We start from the raw sequence: 16942 nt of genomic DNA, 5'->3' as shown, positions 1-16942 counted from the left end.
AAAAGGTCCCCCGATGCAAGGCCACCGGGACTCGGACGTGGGGGGGCGGGGCGCCCGGACCGGTGCGGCCCGCTGCAGGGAGACGGCGGGCCGGCGCCCTTTACCTTTCCGGGCTTGTGTTCGCTCCCGCCGAGCCTCCCAGGCGAGCCCGCCGCCCCCGGCTCGGCCCGGCCGGGCACCCGGGCACCGGCTCCTCGGCGGGCGCCGCGCCGCTGACTCACAAAAGCCGCGGCCGGGCGGCGGCGCGGTCGCCACGGCAACGCGGTCGCCACGGCAACGCCACCGCTCGCGGGCCGGGCCGCCGTCCTCTCGCGAGAGGGGCCGGCCACCGGAAGTGAGGGACAACCCGGAAGTTCCCACCCGCCGTCCGAAGCCCCCTGGAGATTCGGTGTCAGGGCCTCTGCGAGGGCTCCGCGCCGGCCTGGCCATGGACGGTAAGAGGCCGCCGCCCTTCGGGGCGCGGGGGGGGAGGGCCTCAGGCGGGCGCCCAGACCCGGCTCCCCGAAGCTCGGCGCCCCGACCTCCCCCCCATGCCCGTCGTTCCGAACCCGGCCCCGGACTCCCGATCCCCTGTCTCCGCGCTTCGATCCCCCCCCCGCCCCTGCCCGCCTCGGCGTCTGGCTGCCCCCGACCCCGACCCCGGTGCCGGCGGGGACCTGGCATTTGGGGCCCTGGGACCTCAGGTCAGAGGGCCCCGGAAAAGGAATCGGTGGCAGGACCGCCCGAGCCCCGCGCAGAGAAGCTCAGGGGGCGGGCCCTGCCCTCCAGCAGGTGGAAACTGTGCGGGGCCGCCTGCGCCACCCCCTGCGCCGCCCGAGGACACCCCGGCGGAGGGGCTGCCCCCTCTGTGGACGCTCAGGGGTGGCCCCGCTTTGTGACCTGTGAGAACCAGCCACCGGGCGCCTTTGTGTGAAGGAAATTGGGTACAAATGGCCTCAGATGAACTGCCTCCTCCCCCTCCTCCCCCAGCACGCACCTTGGTGTTGACTCCATCCTCCAGGCAGTTAGTTCTCAGGGGAGTTTCGTGTTACCCTAGCACTTTCTTCTGGGTGAGGTTTTGACATCACAGTTTTGGCCTTTCAGAGTCTGGATGAGATAGCTGGGGGGTGGAAGGGGGTGGGGCAGAGCTAGGCCATCCTCAGCCAACCCTGCTTTCCTGCTCTAAGCCCGCTGCGCCCCGGGCCAGGCTCCCTGGGGTTTCTCGAGTCACAGGTCTGCCCCATGCTGCTTGAAGGACCTGATGTCTTCATTCTGAGCTAGTGCCGTCCACCCTTTGAGGTGTCACCTCCAGACCGAGACGTTGAATCCGTTGAGGCAGCTTTAAAATGTACCGGAGCAGCGGTTCTCAACCTGCCCGACGCCACACCCTTTAATGCAGTTCCTCATGGTGGAGTGACCCCCAACCATAGAGCTATTTTCGTTGCTACTTCATAATTGTAATTTTGCTACTGTTATCAACCGTAATGTAAATATCTGTGTTTTCCGATGGTTTTGGGCGACTCTGCTAGCGGTTCTCAACCTGTGGGTCGCGACATTAGAAAGGTTGAGAACCGCTGCTGTAGAGCCTAAACCACATGTGTCAAACACAAGGCCGATTTAGGCTGGATTTTAGATTTTGGCCCCTTCTCTGATTGAGTTCGACACCCCTAGCCTAAACCATCGGAAAACACAGATATTCATTAACTAGCAAAACAACAGTTATGACGTACCAATGGAAATAGTGTTGTGGTTGGGGGTCGCCCCAACATGAGGAGCTGTATTAAAGGGTTGTGGCCTTGGGAAGGTTGAGAACCACCGGAGTCTGCTGGCTCTTGAGCTTCCTTGCGTTCTTAGCAAGTTCCGTTACCGAGGGGTCTCCTTGGCTCCCTCATGTGGATGGTGAGGCTGCTGGGCCTGGTTCGAAGGCTCTGCTGTTTTTACCCGTTTACTTTCCGGGGGAAAGAGTGTTATAAAAACAAACAGACTGTCCCGTGCGTCCTCAGCCTTATTAAACCGGGAAAGAATCACAGGGTCCGTTGTAAAGTTGCTTTACGTACACACCACCACCTTGAGTTTTCACCGTGGGCCACGCTGCCCGCACACTCACCCTCGAGATCAGCTGGTGCCATCCTGGTGCTGCCGGTGAGCGACCGGAGGTTCAGGAGGCCCTGCGGCCGCCCAGGCCCTGTGTCCACCCATCTGTCTTCCCGAGCCCTCGGCAGCACCGGCCACCCCAAGCCCTGTCCAGCTCTGCGTGCCAGCGGGTCCATTGACCCCGTCTGCTTGTTGGCAATATTGCTCATCACATTTCTTAAAATCCTCACACCGTCTCCTCTCTTTGCAGATACCCTGTTCCAGTTGAAGGTATGTACCGAGGGGCCGTCTGCCCCGGCCCGCCCTGCTGATCAGTGAGCGGGGACGTTGGTGTGAGTCGCACCCAGAGGGACAGACTGTCAATCAGTGACCAGAGCACAGGCACAGCTGGACTGTGACGAGGCGGTTACGGAGTTACTTGGTGGCATGTTCATTCTTATCTCGAGCTGAGGGCAGGGGTCATGTGGGCTCAGCCGTGAAAGAGATGTGCTGTCTTTAAGAAACACACTTGGGCATGAGGCTCCTCCCTTGATGGTCCACGAGGCTTTTAACACAGGGACCTCAATCCTTTAAAATCCCATTGACGGCGGCGGTGAGGGCATCTGAGTGTCCCACCTGTCTGGGGGCCGTTGGCACTCCTGGTGAATCCGGGGCAAGCTCTGCCGCTGTTCCCTCCAACACCCCCCCCCCCCCCCATTAACATCATCCCGGTCAGTCATGAGCATCGACGGGCCAGCTGCTGGTGTCGCTGGTCACCGGGCTTTGCCATGGCATGGCAGGAGGGCCGGTGTGGGCGGCTGCGGCACTTGGCTCACAAGCTCGGGCGTGGGAGGCACCTTGCTGGGGGCAGGGCTTTGCCAGCGGGACCAGGCTCGCTCTGCTCAGTTCACAGCGAAGCAGCTGGAGAAGCTGGCCAAGAAGGCGGAGAAGGACTCAAAGGCGGAGCAGGCCAAGGTGAAGAAGGTGAGGCGGCCGCTGTTCTTGTTCCTGGGTCTCTTCCTCTTTCCCTTTTTAAAAAATACCTTTTTATTGATTACAGAGAGGAAGGGAGAGGGAGAGAGACACATCCATGGTGAGAGAGTCTGTGCCTCCTGCACCCCCACACTGCGGATCGAGCCTGCAACCCGGGCATGTGCCCCAACCGGGAATCGAACCCTGACCTCCTGGTTCATGCCGGCTGGGCTCCTGGCATCTTCTCTTCCTGGCTGTGGCTGCCATGCAGGAAGGGGAGGGACCGCCAGCTAAGGCCACAGTGGCTCCTTTTCTGCCCCGACCCCCAGGCGTCCAGAGCAGAAAGGAGGCATCACCTGTGCTTTTTCCTTGGCTGTCCATGCCTGTTACTCGTTTCCGCTGTTCTGAGTTTGGTTTTTTCCTAAACAGTGGAGGAAGTGGGCTTCTGGCGGTCACTCCTGACCCCTGCACTCTGAGCCCTCTTTTCCCTGCGAAGCTCGGGCCCCAGAGTCTGGGCAGAGGGGAGGCAACCCCTCTGTGGGGTGAGGGCAAGGCTGGAGGCTCGGGGCCCCTCCAGGAGGGACAGAGGGAAAGGCGGGCGTGGGGGAGGGTCTGGCTGCCCTGCTGGGGCCTCTGTGACAGGTCGAATGGGGTGCTGCATTGGGAGACGCCTTGCCCACACGCTCCCAGGGCAGAGAGGGGGCCAGTGAGCCTCCTTCCCCACTGAGGCCTGCGTCCTCCTTTCAGCCTGGGGTGTGTGTGTGTGTGTGTGTGTGTGTGTAGGAGGGGGGCGGTGTGTGTGTGTGGGGGTGGTGTGTGTGTGTGTATGTATGTATGTGTGTGTGTATGTGTGTGTGTGGTGTGTGTGTGTGTGGGGGGAGGAGGGGGGCGGTGTGTGTGGGGGAGGGGGACGGTGTGTGGTGGGGTGGTGTGTGTGTGTGTGTGTGTGTGTGTGTGTGGAGGAGGGGGGCGGTGTGTGTGTGTGGGGGGCGGTGTGTAGTGGGGTGGTGTGTGTGTGTGTGTGTGTGTGTGTGTGGAGGAGGGGGGCGGTGTGTGTGTGGGGCGGTGTGTAGTGGGGTGGTGTGGGTGTGTGTATGTGTGGGGGGGGGCGGTGTGTGTGGGGGAGGGGGACGGTGTGTGGTGGGGTGGTGTGTGTGTGTGTGTGTGTGTGTGTGGAGGAGGGGGGCGGTGTGTGTGTGTGGGGCGGTGTGTAGTGGGGTGGTGTGTGTGTGTGTGTGTGTATGTGTGTGGGGGGGCGGTGTGTGGGGGGGTGGTGTGAGAGGCTTGGGAGGGAGCTGAAGAGACGAGTGAGTCGTGGGAGTGGAGGGGTGGGCCCAGGTGGCCATGTTTCCAGGGCTTTCCCGTCTTGCCCGCTGCGGGCTGGTCGGAGCCCTGCCCTGGACGCCCTGGCTCCTGAGGGGGCTGGGGGCCTGGGCGCCTGCGTTCCCTGGCGCTCGCAGCCCTGCGGGGTGGTGGAGGGCCCGCCAGGCCGGCCCCTGAGCAGCGGCATGCCCGTTTCAGGCCCTGCAGCAGAAGAACGTGGAGTGTGCCCGTGTGTACGCGGAGAATGCCATTCGCAAGAAGAACGAGGGTGTGAACTGGCTGCGCATGGCGTCCCGCGTGGACGCAGTGGCCTCCAAGGTGCAGACGGCCGTGACCATGAAGGGGGTGAGTGTCTGGCCCAGGCTCATACCCGTGGGTGCTCCCTCTGATGGCCGCGTCCAAGGGACTCGCTGGGGCTGGAAGCCCTCTGGGTCTGCGGGGTGGAAGGGAGAGTGCCTGCCAGGGAGAGCACACAGCCCAGAGCCGGGTTTCCTGGGGCTGCAGGAGGGCCGTGCGCCGAGGGCTGCTTGCTCGGCGGGGCTGGATCTCGTCGGCCTGGGTGGAGGACGGCTTGGCCTGTCCCTGGTGGGATGTCCCTCCTCAGTCCCGTTGCCTCCTCCGTCCTGGCCAGGTGACCAAGAACATGGCGCAGGTGACCAAAGCCCTGGACCGCGCGCTGAGCAGCATGGACCTGCAGAAGGTGTCCGCGGTGATGGACAAGTTCGAGCAGCAGGTGCAGAACCTGGACGTGCACACCTCGGTAGGTCGCCCGCTCCAGGCAGGAGGCGGCTTGTGCGGCCGCCACGCTTTAGCAGGTGTCTCTGTGCTGAGCCCTGCGGGGCCACCTTTGAGTACCTGACCCCTTGTCGGTCCCGATAGCACACGGCGGGAGACAGGATGCCTGGGGCAGAGGCCAGCGATCTCCGGGGAGGGGTGGGTGGCTGGAGACAGTCCCTGCCTGACACCCGGGGCTGGAGAGAGTGGCATGGGGAGCGAGCGGGAAGTGAGGTGGTGACTGTGGGGTGGCAGGGGCCCCTGGGAGGCTGCGGCGGGGGCTCCCGGGCTCCCCTGACCACCCAGAGCCTGTCCCCAGGTGATGGAGGACTCCATGAGCTCGGCCACCACGCTGACCACGCCGCAGGAGCAGGTGGACAGCCTCATCGTGCAGATCGCAGAGGAGAATGGCCTGGAGGTGCTGGACCAGCTGAGCCAGCTGCCCGAAGGCGCGTCCGCCGTGGGCGAGAGCTCCGTGCGCAGCCAGGAGGACCAGCTGTCGCGCAGGTGGGTGGTCGTTCCGCAGCTCAGCTCAGCTCGAGCTGCCTGAGGCCGGGGGCAGGCTCTGGGCTGGCGGCCACTGGGGGGCAGCGTGGGACCTGGGCTTCGGCTGCGGTCCTGGCCCTTCTGAGGAGATGGCCTACTGAGAACCCATCCCACCCTTTCTGCCCCCCCTCCCCACCCCACCTCCCCCCTCCCCACCCCACCTGCAGCGCGATGGGCCACCAAGGGAGCGTGGCTCGTGCCCAGCTTCCTAAGCTCCTAAGTTTAAGTGAAGCCCCTTCTGTGTAAGCCCGCCTGAACTCTCCCCGCCCCTTTTCACACCCGACTGTGCATCAGCGTGCTGCTCCCGTCCACAGCTCTCGTGGAAAGGGCTGTGCCTGGCTGTTCCCATGTCAGCTCAGAACCGCCCTGAGGAGCTAGACGGGAACAGAGCGGAGAGGGCGGGTGGGGGCCGAGACCTCTGGCTCCTGGTGGGCGACTACAGCCCCCCCTCCAGCAGCCCTCCACCTGGCAGCCTCCCCTCCTGGCAGCCCCCTCTCCTGGCAGCCCCCCTCCTGGCAGCCCCCCCTCCTGGCAGCCCTCCCTCCCGGCAGCCCTCTCTCCTGGCAGCCCCCCCCTCCTGGCAGCCCTCCCTCCTGGCAGCCCTCCCTCCTGGCAGCCCCCCTCCTGGCAGCCCTCCTCCTGGCAGCCCCCCCTCCTGGCAGCCCTCCCTCCTGGCAGCCCTCTCTCCTGGCAGCCCCCCCTCCTGGCAGCCCTCCCTCCTGGCAGCCCTCCCTCCTGGCAGCCCCCCTCCTGGCAGCCCTCCCTCCTGGCAGCCCCCCTCCTGGAAGCCCCCCCTCCTGGCAGCCCCCCTCCTGGCAGCCCTCCCTCCTGGCAGCTCCCCCTCCTGGCAGCCCCTCTCCTGGCAGCCCCCCTCCTGGAAGCCCCCTTCCTGGCAGCTCCCCCTCCAGCAGCCCCCCCTCCAGCAGCCCCCCCTCCTGGCAGCGCTGCTTGCTTTGCAGGTTGGCGGCCCTGAGGAACTAGGAGCCACGGGGCAGCCTCCGGCCGCGTGCCCTGCCTCCTGCCTTTGAGCTGACCCTGCAGCCGCCGGCAGCCCTCACTGCTCTCAGCACCCGCTGCCGGGCCTGGAACCCCTGTCCTGGGCTGGGCTGGGCGGCGGGTGAGTTTGCACAAACTTCTGACTTTCGTGGGTGGCTTCTGTGACTTTGGGCCAAGCAGCTGGAGGGTCTGGGCTCCCTCTGTGCCCCACTCTGCGAGGGTGCCCTGTGATGGCAGGCTTGCTGCTGACCAACAGCAGGGGGCTCGGGTCCCCGATGTCGGGCGGTACCTGGAGCCCTCCCAGCAGTGGGCAGGCCTCCCCCACCCCAAGGACAGGAGGAGGATGCCCTCAAGGGCCACCCCAAAACATGTCCCCTGCGGCCTTTGCAGAACGTCCGGGGGGGTTCCTGTCCCCCCAGCCTGGTCCTGCCCTTTGCTGCTGGCTGAGCTCCTGGGAAAGCTGGCCCCACACCCAGGCGTGCCCGCTCTGGGGGCGTCCTCACCCCCCTGCTGCCTGTGGAGGCCTGGGGAGTGGGGTGACCCCTTGGAGCCCTCTCTGTGCCAGGCCCCCGGCTGAGGGGTCAGCCACAATCACATCTCCTGCAGTGCCTCCTCCAGCGGCCCCTCCTGCTGTGCTCACACCCTTGACCTTGGAAGCCGCCCTTGGGGGGGTGGGCGGTGCTGTGGCTGGGTGTCCAGGGCGGAGCACAGGGTGTCTGATGACCTGCTGGGATGGCCCGGAGACGGCTCACTTCCTGTTCTTCACGGTCCTCAAGTTTACTTTGTTTTCCTGAAGCTGTTTGGTTCGTTTTGTTTTTTGTTGAGTGTTTCTTTTTGCCAAAATACAAGGAGCAAACAGCAGTGGGAGCGCTGGGTCTGCGTCCTCCTCGTAGGAGCTGGTGGGGGCTGCGCTGTGGGTGCGGCCAGGCCGGCTCTGCTCACTGACCGCCGACCAGCCCTCCCAGAGGCTCCGCTGTCCAGTCTCCTCGCACCTTCACCTGACTCCTGCGCGGGCTCCTTCCCGTGGCTCGTGGGAGGCAGGGGCGTCTGTGCCCGTTGCCTGTAACGCTACTGTAAATAAATGCTGATGCGGAAGGATCGCTTTGGTTTGCTTCAGGGGCTTTGGGGTGAGGAGGGGTGTAGGTGGGACCCTCAGTGTGGCCGTCCGCCCCCATGCAGGAGGCTGAGGGATATGGGAGGACAGATGGTGGGGCCCAGGGAATCAGATTCTCAGGCCCCAGACAGAATCTGCAGTTTTTACCTTGAAGTAATGGTAAACATAATGTGGTTGAGACTATTTCAGGATGAGTATTAAAGCCTTCCTCACAGCCCCCAGGGTCACTTCCCACCACCTGACAGCCCCCCACAAACAGCCCGGCGTAGTGGGGTGATGAACTGATTCCCACACACGTCCCTCTGGTCACTGGGGATGGTCGGGAGAGGTGTTGGCTGGGGGTGAGGCAGGGCCTGGCTGCCCAGAGCCTGGGGATTCACCCTCCTCTCGGGCTGGGAGCTGATCTCGGCTGCCCAGGTGGCTGCCAGGGCCCTCAGGCCACGCTGGGCAGGGTGCCTGAGCAGGGAATTCTGCCGTCGGGTTGCCCCATGCCCAGCACCAAAGCCTGCCTGTCCAGAGGGCACGTTCTTGGGCATGGAGAGGGCTCTGACCTGGTGGGGCCCCGTGGGGTCTGTCATCCAGGAGAATGTTCATCTCCAGACACAGGCCCCAAATGTCCAGCAGGAGGTGCTGTTCCCCTCCTGACCCAGGCATGTGTGCTCCGCCCTGCGGGCCGGGTGAGGCAGCAGGATGGTCACTGTGAGGAGGCCCTACAGGGGCCCCAGAGAGGCCTGCTGGCCTCACCTCCAATCTCAGCAGGCCGAGCCCAAGGGGTGTCAACACGCACATGTGTGTAGGCATGTGTACATGCATGTGTAGGCGCGCCCGCATATGTGTACACACACATGTGTGTGTGTGCACCTGTGTATGTGTGTGCACCTGTGTATGTGTGTGCATGCAAGTGTGTGTATGTGCATGTGTGTGCACATGGGTGCATGAGTATGTGCGGGCATGATTAGGCGGTAGTGGGTGTACAGGTAGGCGTGTACAAGTGCGGGTGGGGGTGGCACTGCAGCCTGGACTGTGTCTAAGGCCTCCAGTGTCCACGTGAAGCCCGTCAGCCCCGAGCCCTTCCCGGTCTGTCCACACGCCTCGGGCTCTGGGGCCTGGACATCCAGCAGGGGCCCTCCCACAGGATGTGCCGGACGCGGAGAGCACTCAGGATGGCACCTCAGGACGCGGGGCCGGTGCTTTATTGAGGATCCTCTGGGCCTGGCCTGCGCCCCACAGCGCACAGCCGAGGGGAGCCCAGGGCTCACAGGGCAGGCCAGTCCTGGAGCGTGGGAGCAGGTCCCAGGATCGGCCACCCCGATGGCCATCTTCTCCGTGCTGGGGCCTGGTCCCCAGGACCTCACAGGAGACGCAGGCCGAGGAGGAGGGTGGCGAGGGAGGCCAGCAGGGCGCCGGGCTGGAGGTGGAGGCCGGGGGCCCCTGAGTAGCCATAGCTTGTCCGGCAGGCACTGTCCAGGGCCCTCTGCTCGATGGGCTTCTCCTCGGGGTCCCGGGCGTGGTCGCTGGTCTGTGGACAGACGGGGTTGGCGGCCGGCGGCGGCGAGGGGAGGTGGGGGAGGACGGGCGCGCGGACAGGCCTTACCTGCTCCACCGCCTCGAAGACCCGCAGCAGGTTGTAGGCCAGGGCGCCCCTGACCTCCGCCTCCGTCCACTGCCTCCGCAGCAGCTCGGCGACCAGGTTCGGGTACTTGGACACGTCCTCCAGCCCCGTGGGGAGCCTGGGGGAGGCCAGGAGCACCGGGCTGTGCGGCCGGGGTCGGGCCCGGGGACCCAGCCGCCTGCCCCGCCCAAGGCACTGGGGGTGCGAGGGATGGCCTTCGGAGCAATGCACGCTGGGAAGGCCCGCAGGACACACTGCCCTCCCCCGGCCCTGGTTTCTGGGGGGCGCGACCCCCGGCCCACACACCGAACAGTCTCCGTCCTCACCTCGAAACGCCGTCGTAGTCCCCGCCGAAGCCCACGGCCCCGGCGCCCGCCACCTTCTTGATGTGGTCCAGGTGGTCTGGCGGGGAGGCAGCGGGTGTGGGTGCCGGGAGAGGCCCCCCGCCCCCTGCCACGCACCCGCGCGCGCCCACCTACCCGCCACCTGCGACAGGTTGGCCTCCATCTTGCAGGAGACGTAGTCATTGTAGAAGTTCACCATCACCAGGCTGCCCGTCTGCTTCTGCTCGGGGAGAGAGAGAGGCTGTGGGCACGGGGCTGGGGCAGCCCTGGCCCCCGAGGCCCGCCAGGGCCCAGGCCCGCCCAGGGCAGAACCGCCCCAGAGCCGCCGCCCTCACCACCAGCTGCAGCACGTCGTCCGGCACGTTCCGCCGGTGCCTGCACAGCGCGAAGGCGGAGGAGTGGCTGAAGATGACGGGGGCCCGGGTCTGGTTCAGGGCGGCCTTCATGGTGGCCACGGACACGTGGGCCAGGTCGATGATGACGCCCAGCCGGTTCAGCTCCCGCACCACGCTCTGAGGGGACACGGGGCTCAGGGGCCGGAGCGCCGGGCCCCGCCCGGTCAGGGGTCGATGGCACAGGCTTCTGGGCTCACCACCGCCCCCTGAGAGCCCAGGCAGGGGGAGGGCATCTGGGCAGGGCCCCTGCTGGCCAGGTGTCCAGCACTTCCCTGGCTGAAGCCTGGGGCCACTGCCCTGACCAGAGGATTCCAGCTAAATGCTCAGCCTGGGAGGCCCCTGGCCAGCTCCGTGTTTATATATAAAAAAAAATGTATTGATTTTTCACAGAGAGGGAGGGAGAGGGATAGAGAGTCAGACACATCGATGAGAGAAAATCATCCATCAGCCTCCTGCACGCCCCCTCCTGGGGATGTGTCTGCAGCTAAGGTACATACATGCCCTTGACCGGAATCGAACCTGGGACCCTTTGGTCCGCGGGCCGACGCTCTATCCACTGAGCCACACCAGCCGGGGCTCAGCTCCGTTTTGCAAGCGAGGGAAGCGGAGGTGTCTGCCCTGCCACCTACCTCCCCGAAGTCCTCCGACAGGCCTCCGCTCTGGACATTGTCCTCCCCGGTGTCCACCAGCCAGTTGTCCGCCCTGGAGGGAGGAGGGCCGTGGTCCCCGCCCACCACAGGGGCTTCTCGCCCGCCCTCGCCCCCCGCCCACCCCCGCCGGGGCCTCCCGGGGGCACTCACCAGGGCGTGTTGCAGCTGTGCGTGAGGGTCAGGTACCGCATGCCCAGGTGGTAGAGCGCCCGCAGGACGCCCAGGCTGCTGTCGATGGAGTGGCCGCCCTCCACGCCGATCAGACTGGCCACCTTCCTCTCCTGGAAGGCCTGCCGAATGCCTGTGAGCAGAGCCGGCCGGGCTGTGGGCACCTGGTGGCAGGAGTGCCCGCCCGCCCAGGGCGAGCAAGGGGAGCAAACACCCGAACTGCTGGCCGAGCTGCACCGGCGGCCTCTGCTCACCAGAGGGCGGTGTGGGGCCGGGGAGGCGGCGGCGGCACTCACCTTGGCTGCTGTTGACGCACAGGAAGGTCTCGGGGTACATCTGGCACATGCGGTGGATGACGTCGATCTGCTCCAGCGTCCTCCTCACCGCGTCCTTGTTCTGGGTGTCGCAGGGCGTGTACGCGGACCAGAACTGGGGGCCACGGGCGGGGCTGGGACCTGAGGCTCCAGGCCCCCCCTCCCCAGAAGCCGTCCCCACAGCCTGTCCCGCCAAGTCTGTGGCCCCCAGGAGACTGGCGGGGGCGGGGGCGGGGGTGGTGGCCTCCACCAGGGAGGGGCTGCCCCTTAGCCAGGACCCAAGGGAGGAGGAGGGGGACCCCAGCATGGGTGAGCCCAGTGGCGGACGGTACCTGGCCCCCCACAAAGCCGGCCCTGAGCTTGGGGATGTTGGTGTGCGTGCCAGCCAGGGTGTTCAGGTTGGCGCTCTTCTCCCGGAGCTGGTTGTTGAACTTGGTCAGCAGCCTCCAGGGCAGGTCGTTGTGCCTGGAGAGGGAGGAGGAAGGGTAGGAGGAGGGCAGGAGGCAGGTCCTGGTGGCCGCTGGACCTTGGGGCTCCACGCTCCCTCTCCGGCCTCTGTCCCCTCTCTGATTCCTGCTCCTCACACGTCCAGGGCTGAGGCGGACCCCAGGGGACACTCATTCCCGGAGCACACCTGAGCCAGGCCACCTGAGCTGAGAGCCCGAAATGGATGGGTCTTCCATCCTCGGGGTCCCATGCACCTGTGCAAGCCACACAGGCCCTGGGCGCTGGTTAGAATGCAGAGTACCAGGCCCAGCCAGACCACCAGCCACTGTGAGCAAGCGCGTGCACACATATGTGCATGCTCACACATACCACACACATGCATGTTCACACAAACATGGGCAAGGGCACACATCACATACATGCTCACACATAACATGTGTGCGTGCACACGCATGTGCATACTCATACACCACACACATGCACGGGCATACACATCACACACATGCATGCTCACACATACCACACACATGTGCATGCACACCCACACATCGCAAACACGTGTGCATGTATATACGTGGGACATTAGGCAGGTGCCCTCTAGACTCCTAACCTGGTAACAAGGGGCTGTGAGGACAGTCTGGGCCTGGAGGGGCTTTGTCCTGGGGCCCCCGGCCCCCGCCACGCACACCCCCAGACTGTGGAGGCCACCCCGGCTCTCTGGGGAGGGGCAAGGGCTTCTGTGAAGGTGAGGTTTGACGGACGCCTCAGGGACAGGGCTGGGGCTCCGGCACCTCGGCTGCCTGAGTGGTGGAGGGGGGGCAAGGCCTCTGGAGGGGACAGCGCTCATTTCCTGAGGACCCCAGTCCCTGAGGGAAACACGGCCCCACCTCCCGCTCCCCCACCTCCTCCACTCCGGGGAAGGTGAGTGCAGTGTGAGTGGCCCACACACCGGGGCAGCTGTTGTTGGAGACGCTGTGGTGGCCACGCCCCCTTTTCCTCGTTAACATTGCCCAGCGGGGGCAGGGCCCCTTTGAACCAGAAACTTCTCCTTCCCTTATGGCTGGGTGTGGCCAGGGCACTCCCCTGTGACAGCGCCCCAAGCTGTCCTTGACAGACGGGTGGTTTCCCCTTTTATGACTGCGGGCCGGCCAGCAGACGTGATGGCTGGAGCAGCTGCAGCCACTTTGCACCATGAGGGGAGGGACCTGGGGCTGGTGGCTGCACCAAGTTCTCGGCCTATGGAGCCCCTCAGAACTCCCTCGGGTTTCTCTGATGTGGAAGCCACCTGTTTGGGTCTTTTACCTGCAATCCACTGTTTTAAAAAGTATATATTTTTGTTGGGTTTCAGAGAGGAAGGGAGAGGGAGACAGAGATAGAAGCATCAATGATGAGAATCATGCATCCACTGCCCTACTGAGGATGGAGCCCACGACCAGGGCACGTGCCCTGACCAGGAATTGAACTGTGACCTCCTGGTTCCTTGGTTGTCGCTCAACCACAGAGCCACCCTGGCCAGGCTGCAATCTGCTATTACTGGTTTTGATCCTGTCAGCCTAGTCCTAGCTCTCCAGGCCTTGGAGCATTCCTGACTGGCCTACTCCAGCCAGCGGACTCCCCAGCGGCCTCCGCACAGCCCCAGCCCTGAACTCGGCCCCCCTCTCCGTGCCCAGCTGCCCTGAGCCCCCCAGAATGAAGGCACAGCTCCTCCGGCTCCTGCTGTGGGTGTCTTCCCCTTCTCCCCAAACCTCCCTCCACTGCGGGCCTCCAGGGCAGACACCTCCCCAGGACCCTAGGGGACTCGAGGTCCAGGGAGGAGATGGAGGGAGGACGGGGGTGGGGCAGGCAGAGTGGGGCACCTGGCACCCCTCTTCCTCTGGGCCCCTACAGCTCCCCGTCTTCCCTGCACCGCTCCCCCCCCCCCCCGTCTTCTCTGCTCACCTTGCAGAGTCTCTTGTCCAACAAACCCAGAGGCTTCTGCCAAGCAGAGAGGCCTGCACATTAATGAGCAGCCAGCATGGGGACAGGGGGGGGGGAGGGGGCTGCTCACACACCGCCAGGCCCCAGGGGGCCCGTGAGTGCCCGGGACCCAGTCCCGGCTTTCAGCGGCGTGTGTGCGTGTGGAGGTGTGTGTGTGTGTGTGTGTGGTGTGTGTGTGTGTGTGTGTGTGTGGTGTGTGTGTGTGTGGAGGTGTGTGTGTGTGGAGGTGTGTGTGTGGTGTGTGTGTGTGGAGGTGTGTGTGTGGTGTGGTGTGTGTGGTGTGTGTGTGGTGTGTGTGTGTGTAGGTGTGTGTGTGTGTGTGGAGGTATGTGTGTGGTGTGTGTGTGTGGTGTGTGTGTGTGTGTGTGTGGAGGTGTGTGTGTGGTGTGGTGTGTGTGTGGAGGTGTGTGTGTGGTGTGGTGTGTGTGTGTGGTGTGTGTGCATGTGGAGGTGTGTGTGTGTGTGTGTGTGTGTGTAGGTGTGTGGTGTGGTGTGTGTGTGTGTGTGGTGTGTGTGGAGGTGTGTGTGGTGTGTGTGTGTGGTGTGTGTGGTATGTGTGTGTGGTGTGTGTGCATGTGGAGGTGTGTGTGGTGTGTGTGTGTGTGTGTGGTGTGTGTGGAGGTGTGTGTGGTGTGGTGTGTGTGTGTGTGTGTGTGTGCGGGGGGTGTCGAACGCTGCAGGAGACAGGCAGGGGTGTGTGCAGGGAGCACCCCCAGGTCAGGGAAGCTGAGGGGGTGCAGGTGCAGGACGAGCAGGGACCGTGTGAGCCTTGGGGGGCACTGGATCGGCTGCAGCCATGGGTGGGGGCGGGTGAGCGGGACTAGATCTCCCAGACTCGCTCTGGCCGTGGTGCTGATACAGACTTTGGCTGGAGGAAGTGGGGTGTCCGGCTCACGGGGTGCCCAGCCCTGAGGGGGGGACGGGAATGGCAATGCCCATGCCCTGGGAGGTGCGGGGGGCAGGTGCATGGGTGCTGCCAGGCTGGCTGTGACCTAAAGAAAGAGTGACGGGTGGACAGGGCCTGTGGTGGACACCACCCTCACCTGCAGGAAGCTGAGGCCGTGGGGCCTGGTGTGTGTGTGTGTGTGTGTGTGTGTGTGTGGTGTGTGTGTGGTGTGTGTGTGTGTGTGTGGAGGTGTGTGTGTGGTGTGTGTGTGTGTGTGTGTGTGTGTGTGTGTGGTGTGTGTGTATGTGTGTGTGGAGGTGTGTGTGTGGTGTGTGTGTGTGGTGTGTGTGGTGTGTGTGTGTGTGTGTGGAGGTGTGTGTGTGTGTGTGTGGTGTGTGTGTGTGTGTGTGTGGAGGTGTGTGTGTGTGTGTGTGTGTGTGTGGAGGTGTGTGTGTGTGTGTGTGTGTGTGGAGGTGTGTGTGTGTGTGTGTGGAGGTGTGTGTGTGGTGTGGTGTGTGTGGAGGTGTGTGTGTGTGTGTGTGTGTGTGTGTGTGTGTAATGCTGCAGCAGACGGGCAGAGGTGTGTGTGAGGTGCACCCCCAGGTCAGGGAAGGCCTGCCACTAGCCCCGGGGAGCTGAGGGGGTGCAGGTGCAGGACGAGCAAGGACAGTGTCCCGGCCAGGCCCCCAACGTCCCTTCGCCCAGCACCCACTCTGCACAGGGACCAGGCTGCAGGGTGCCCCAGGGACCCACCACGTGCCTCCTGCTCCCTCCCTACGGGCCCCTCTGCGGGTGCCTCTGGGGCCTGTGAGACCTCATGGAGGACCAGGCCAGCGAAGGGCAAGACCCCCGTCACAGCTAGAGAAACCGAGTCCAGGAGGAGGAGGGCAGTGCCTGCCTCCCGTCCAGGGCACATGGCCCGGCGCCTGGCTCCCGGCTCCCGGCTCCTGGTTCCCGGTTCCCGGCTCCCAGTTCCCGACTCCCAACTCCCGGCTCCCAGCTTTCAGTTCCCGGCTCCCGGCTCCCGGCTCCCAACTCCCGGCTCCCAGCTTTCAGTTCCCGGCTCCCGGCTCCCAGCTCCCAGCTTTCAGTTCCTGGCTCCCGGCTCCCGGCTCCCCAGCCCATGGAGGCCACTTACCCGTCAATGACAGGTGTGGTCGCCATAATCCTCTTTGCCTGGTCCAGAAACTGGTCCGCGGTGCAGACGGCCACCAGGGGCCAGAGCCACCAGCGGGTCCACATGACGCTCCCAGGGCCTGGTTCCCGGCTGCTCGGGCCCCGCCAGCTGCACGGACGGATGAGCTGGGGCTGGAAGACAGTGCCGAGGCCGTGGGTCCAGCGGTGGCTGCAGGAGGGGCCACGTTATCAGCAATCAGCACATTCCTGGCCGGGAGGGAGGGTGATGGACGGCTGGGTGTGGCTGTCTGGGCCAGGCTGAGGGGTAGTAAGAGGCTGCTGACCCCTGGGGAGGGGCCGGAATCCACTCCGAGGTGGTTGGCCCGGGGCCAGGCTGTTTCTGCCTCCGGCACCGACCTCTGGAGCTCAGGTCTGCAAACTGGAGCGAGGAGGCACTTGAACTTTGCTCCAGCCACACCCCCCTGTGCCAGGGTCTGCACCCCACCTCCTGGCCTGCAGCCTCGGGGCCTCACGGGCTCCGGGGAGGGGGGCTGGGCTCTGGGGCTGAGCCAGAAGCCCAGCGGCCAGTGTGTCCTCGAGGCTGCAGGGCGTGGTCCCCTCGGGAAACCACCCATTGTCTTCACTAGCAGAGAGATGTGGATGGACAAGGAAGCAGGAGGCTGGAGGCCTTGAGGCTCTGGGAGGGTCAAAGCCGAACACCGGAGTCTAGTTCAAAGCAACTTTCACTTCTTAGTCTCATGTAAATCCTTGCTGATAAGATAGTCTGCCTGTTACTGGAATTGCCTGCCTCAGGGCTATGGGTGTGTCCCAAGCCTGAATAGAAGGGATGGCGAGGCCAGAGCCAGGACCTGGGGGGACATGTCCCAGGATGACGGCCTGTTCTCGAACCACAGACATGGCTTCGGCTCAGCCCGCCCTGCTCTGCAGCTCAGGGGGTGCCGGGCTGGACGAGGGTGACGGATCGAGGCACCGGCCTGAGGCACAGCTGCCAGACTGGGTGCACCAGAACCTCAATCATCATGACGAGTAGCATTTAAAAATATATATATTATTGATCAACTGCCTCCTGCATCCCCCCCCTGCCCCCCGGGGATGTGCCTGCAACCAAGGCACATGCCCTTGGCTGGAATCAAACCCGGGACCCTTGAGTCTGCAGGCCAATGCTCTATCCACTGAGCCACACCGGTCAGGGTGATGAGTGGCATTTTTTAAAATATTTTTAAAATTGATTTCAG

General features: G+C 64.5%; 2 protein-coding genes across 3 annotated transcripts; one reads left to right on the top strand and one right to left on the bottom strand.

Moving 5' to 3' along the window:
* Nucleotides 1–324: 324 nt before the first annotated feature.
* On the top strand, nucleotides 325–7758 carry CHMP1A (charged multivesicular body protein 1A). Its single transcript, XM_036422685.2, has 7 exons — nucleotides 325–434; nucleotides 2324–2343; nucleotides 2959–3036; nucleotides 4546–4692; nucleotides 4979–5107; nucleotides 5441–5628; nucleotides 6627–7758. Exons 1-7 carry the CDS (start codon nucleotides 428–430, stop codon nucleotides 6646–6648), a joined length of 591 nt encoding a protein of 196 aa, XP_036278578.1. The 5' UTR covers nucleotides 325–427; the 3' UTR covers nucleotides 6649–7758.
* On the bottom strand, nucleotides 729–15908 carry DPEP1 (dipeptidase 1). 2 transcript variants are annotated; one of them, XM_036422684.2, is made up of 10 exons: nucleotides 15709–15901; nucleotides 11593–11725; nucleotides 11243–11375; nucleotides 10929–11079; nucleotides 10758–10830; nucleotides 10069–10245; nucleotides 9869–9953; nucleotides 9716–9791; nucleotides 9372–9507; nucleotides 9011–9296 (listed from the first exon to the last, which is right to left on the bottom strand). In XM_036422684.2, exons 1-10 carry the CDS (start codon nucleotides 15810–15812, stop codon nucleotides 9129–9131), a joined length of 1236 nt encoding a protein of 411 aa, XP_036278577.1. In that variant the 5' UTR covers nucleotides 15813–15901; the 3' UTR covers nucleotides 9011–9128. The 2 variants fall into 2 exon arrangements, with proteins under 2 accessions (XP_045431803.1, XP_036278577.1); XM_045575847.1 differs by lacking the exons at nucleotides 9011–9296; nucleotides 9372–9507 and adding an exon at nucleotides 729–903 and having other exon boundaries at nucleotides 15709–15908.
* Nucleotides 15909–16942: the final 1034 nt, after the last annotated feature.

This window comes from Pipistrellus kuhlii, unplaced genomic scaffold (genome assembly GCF_014108245.1).
Source record: "Pipistrellus kuhlii isolate mPipKuh1 unplaced genomic scaffold, mPipKuh1.p scaffold_m20_p_70, whole genome shotgun sequence".
NCBI classification, from domain to species: Eukaryota; Metazoa; Chordata; class Mammalia; order Chiroptera; family Vespertilionidae; genus Pipistrellus; species Pipistrellus kuhlii.
Note: the sequence above shows the minus strand (reverse complement) of the source record. Positions and strands in the feature narration are given on the sequence as shown.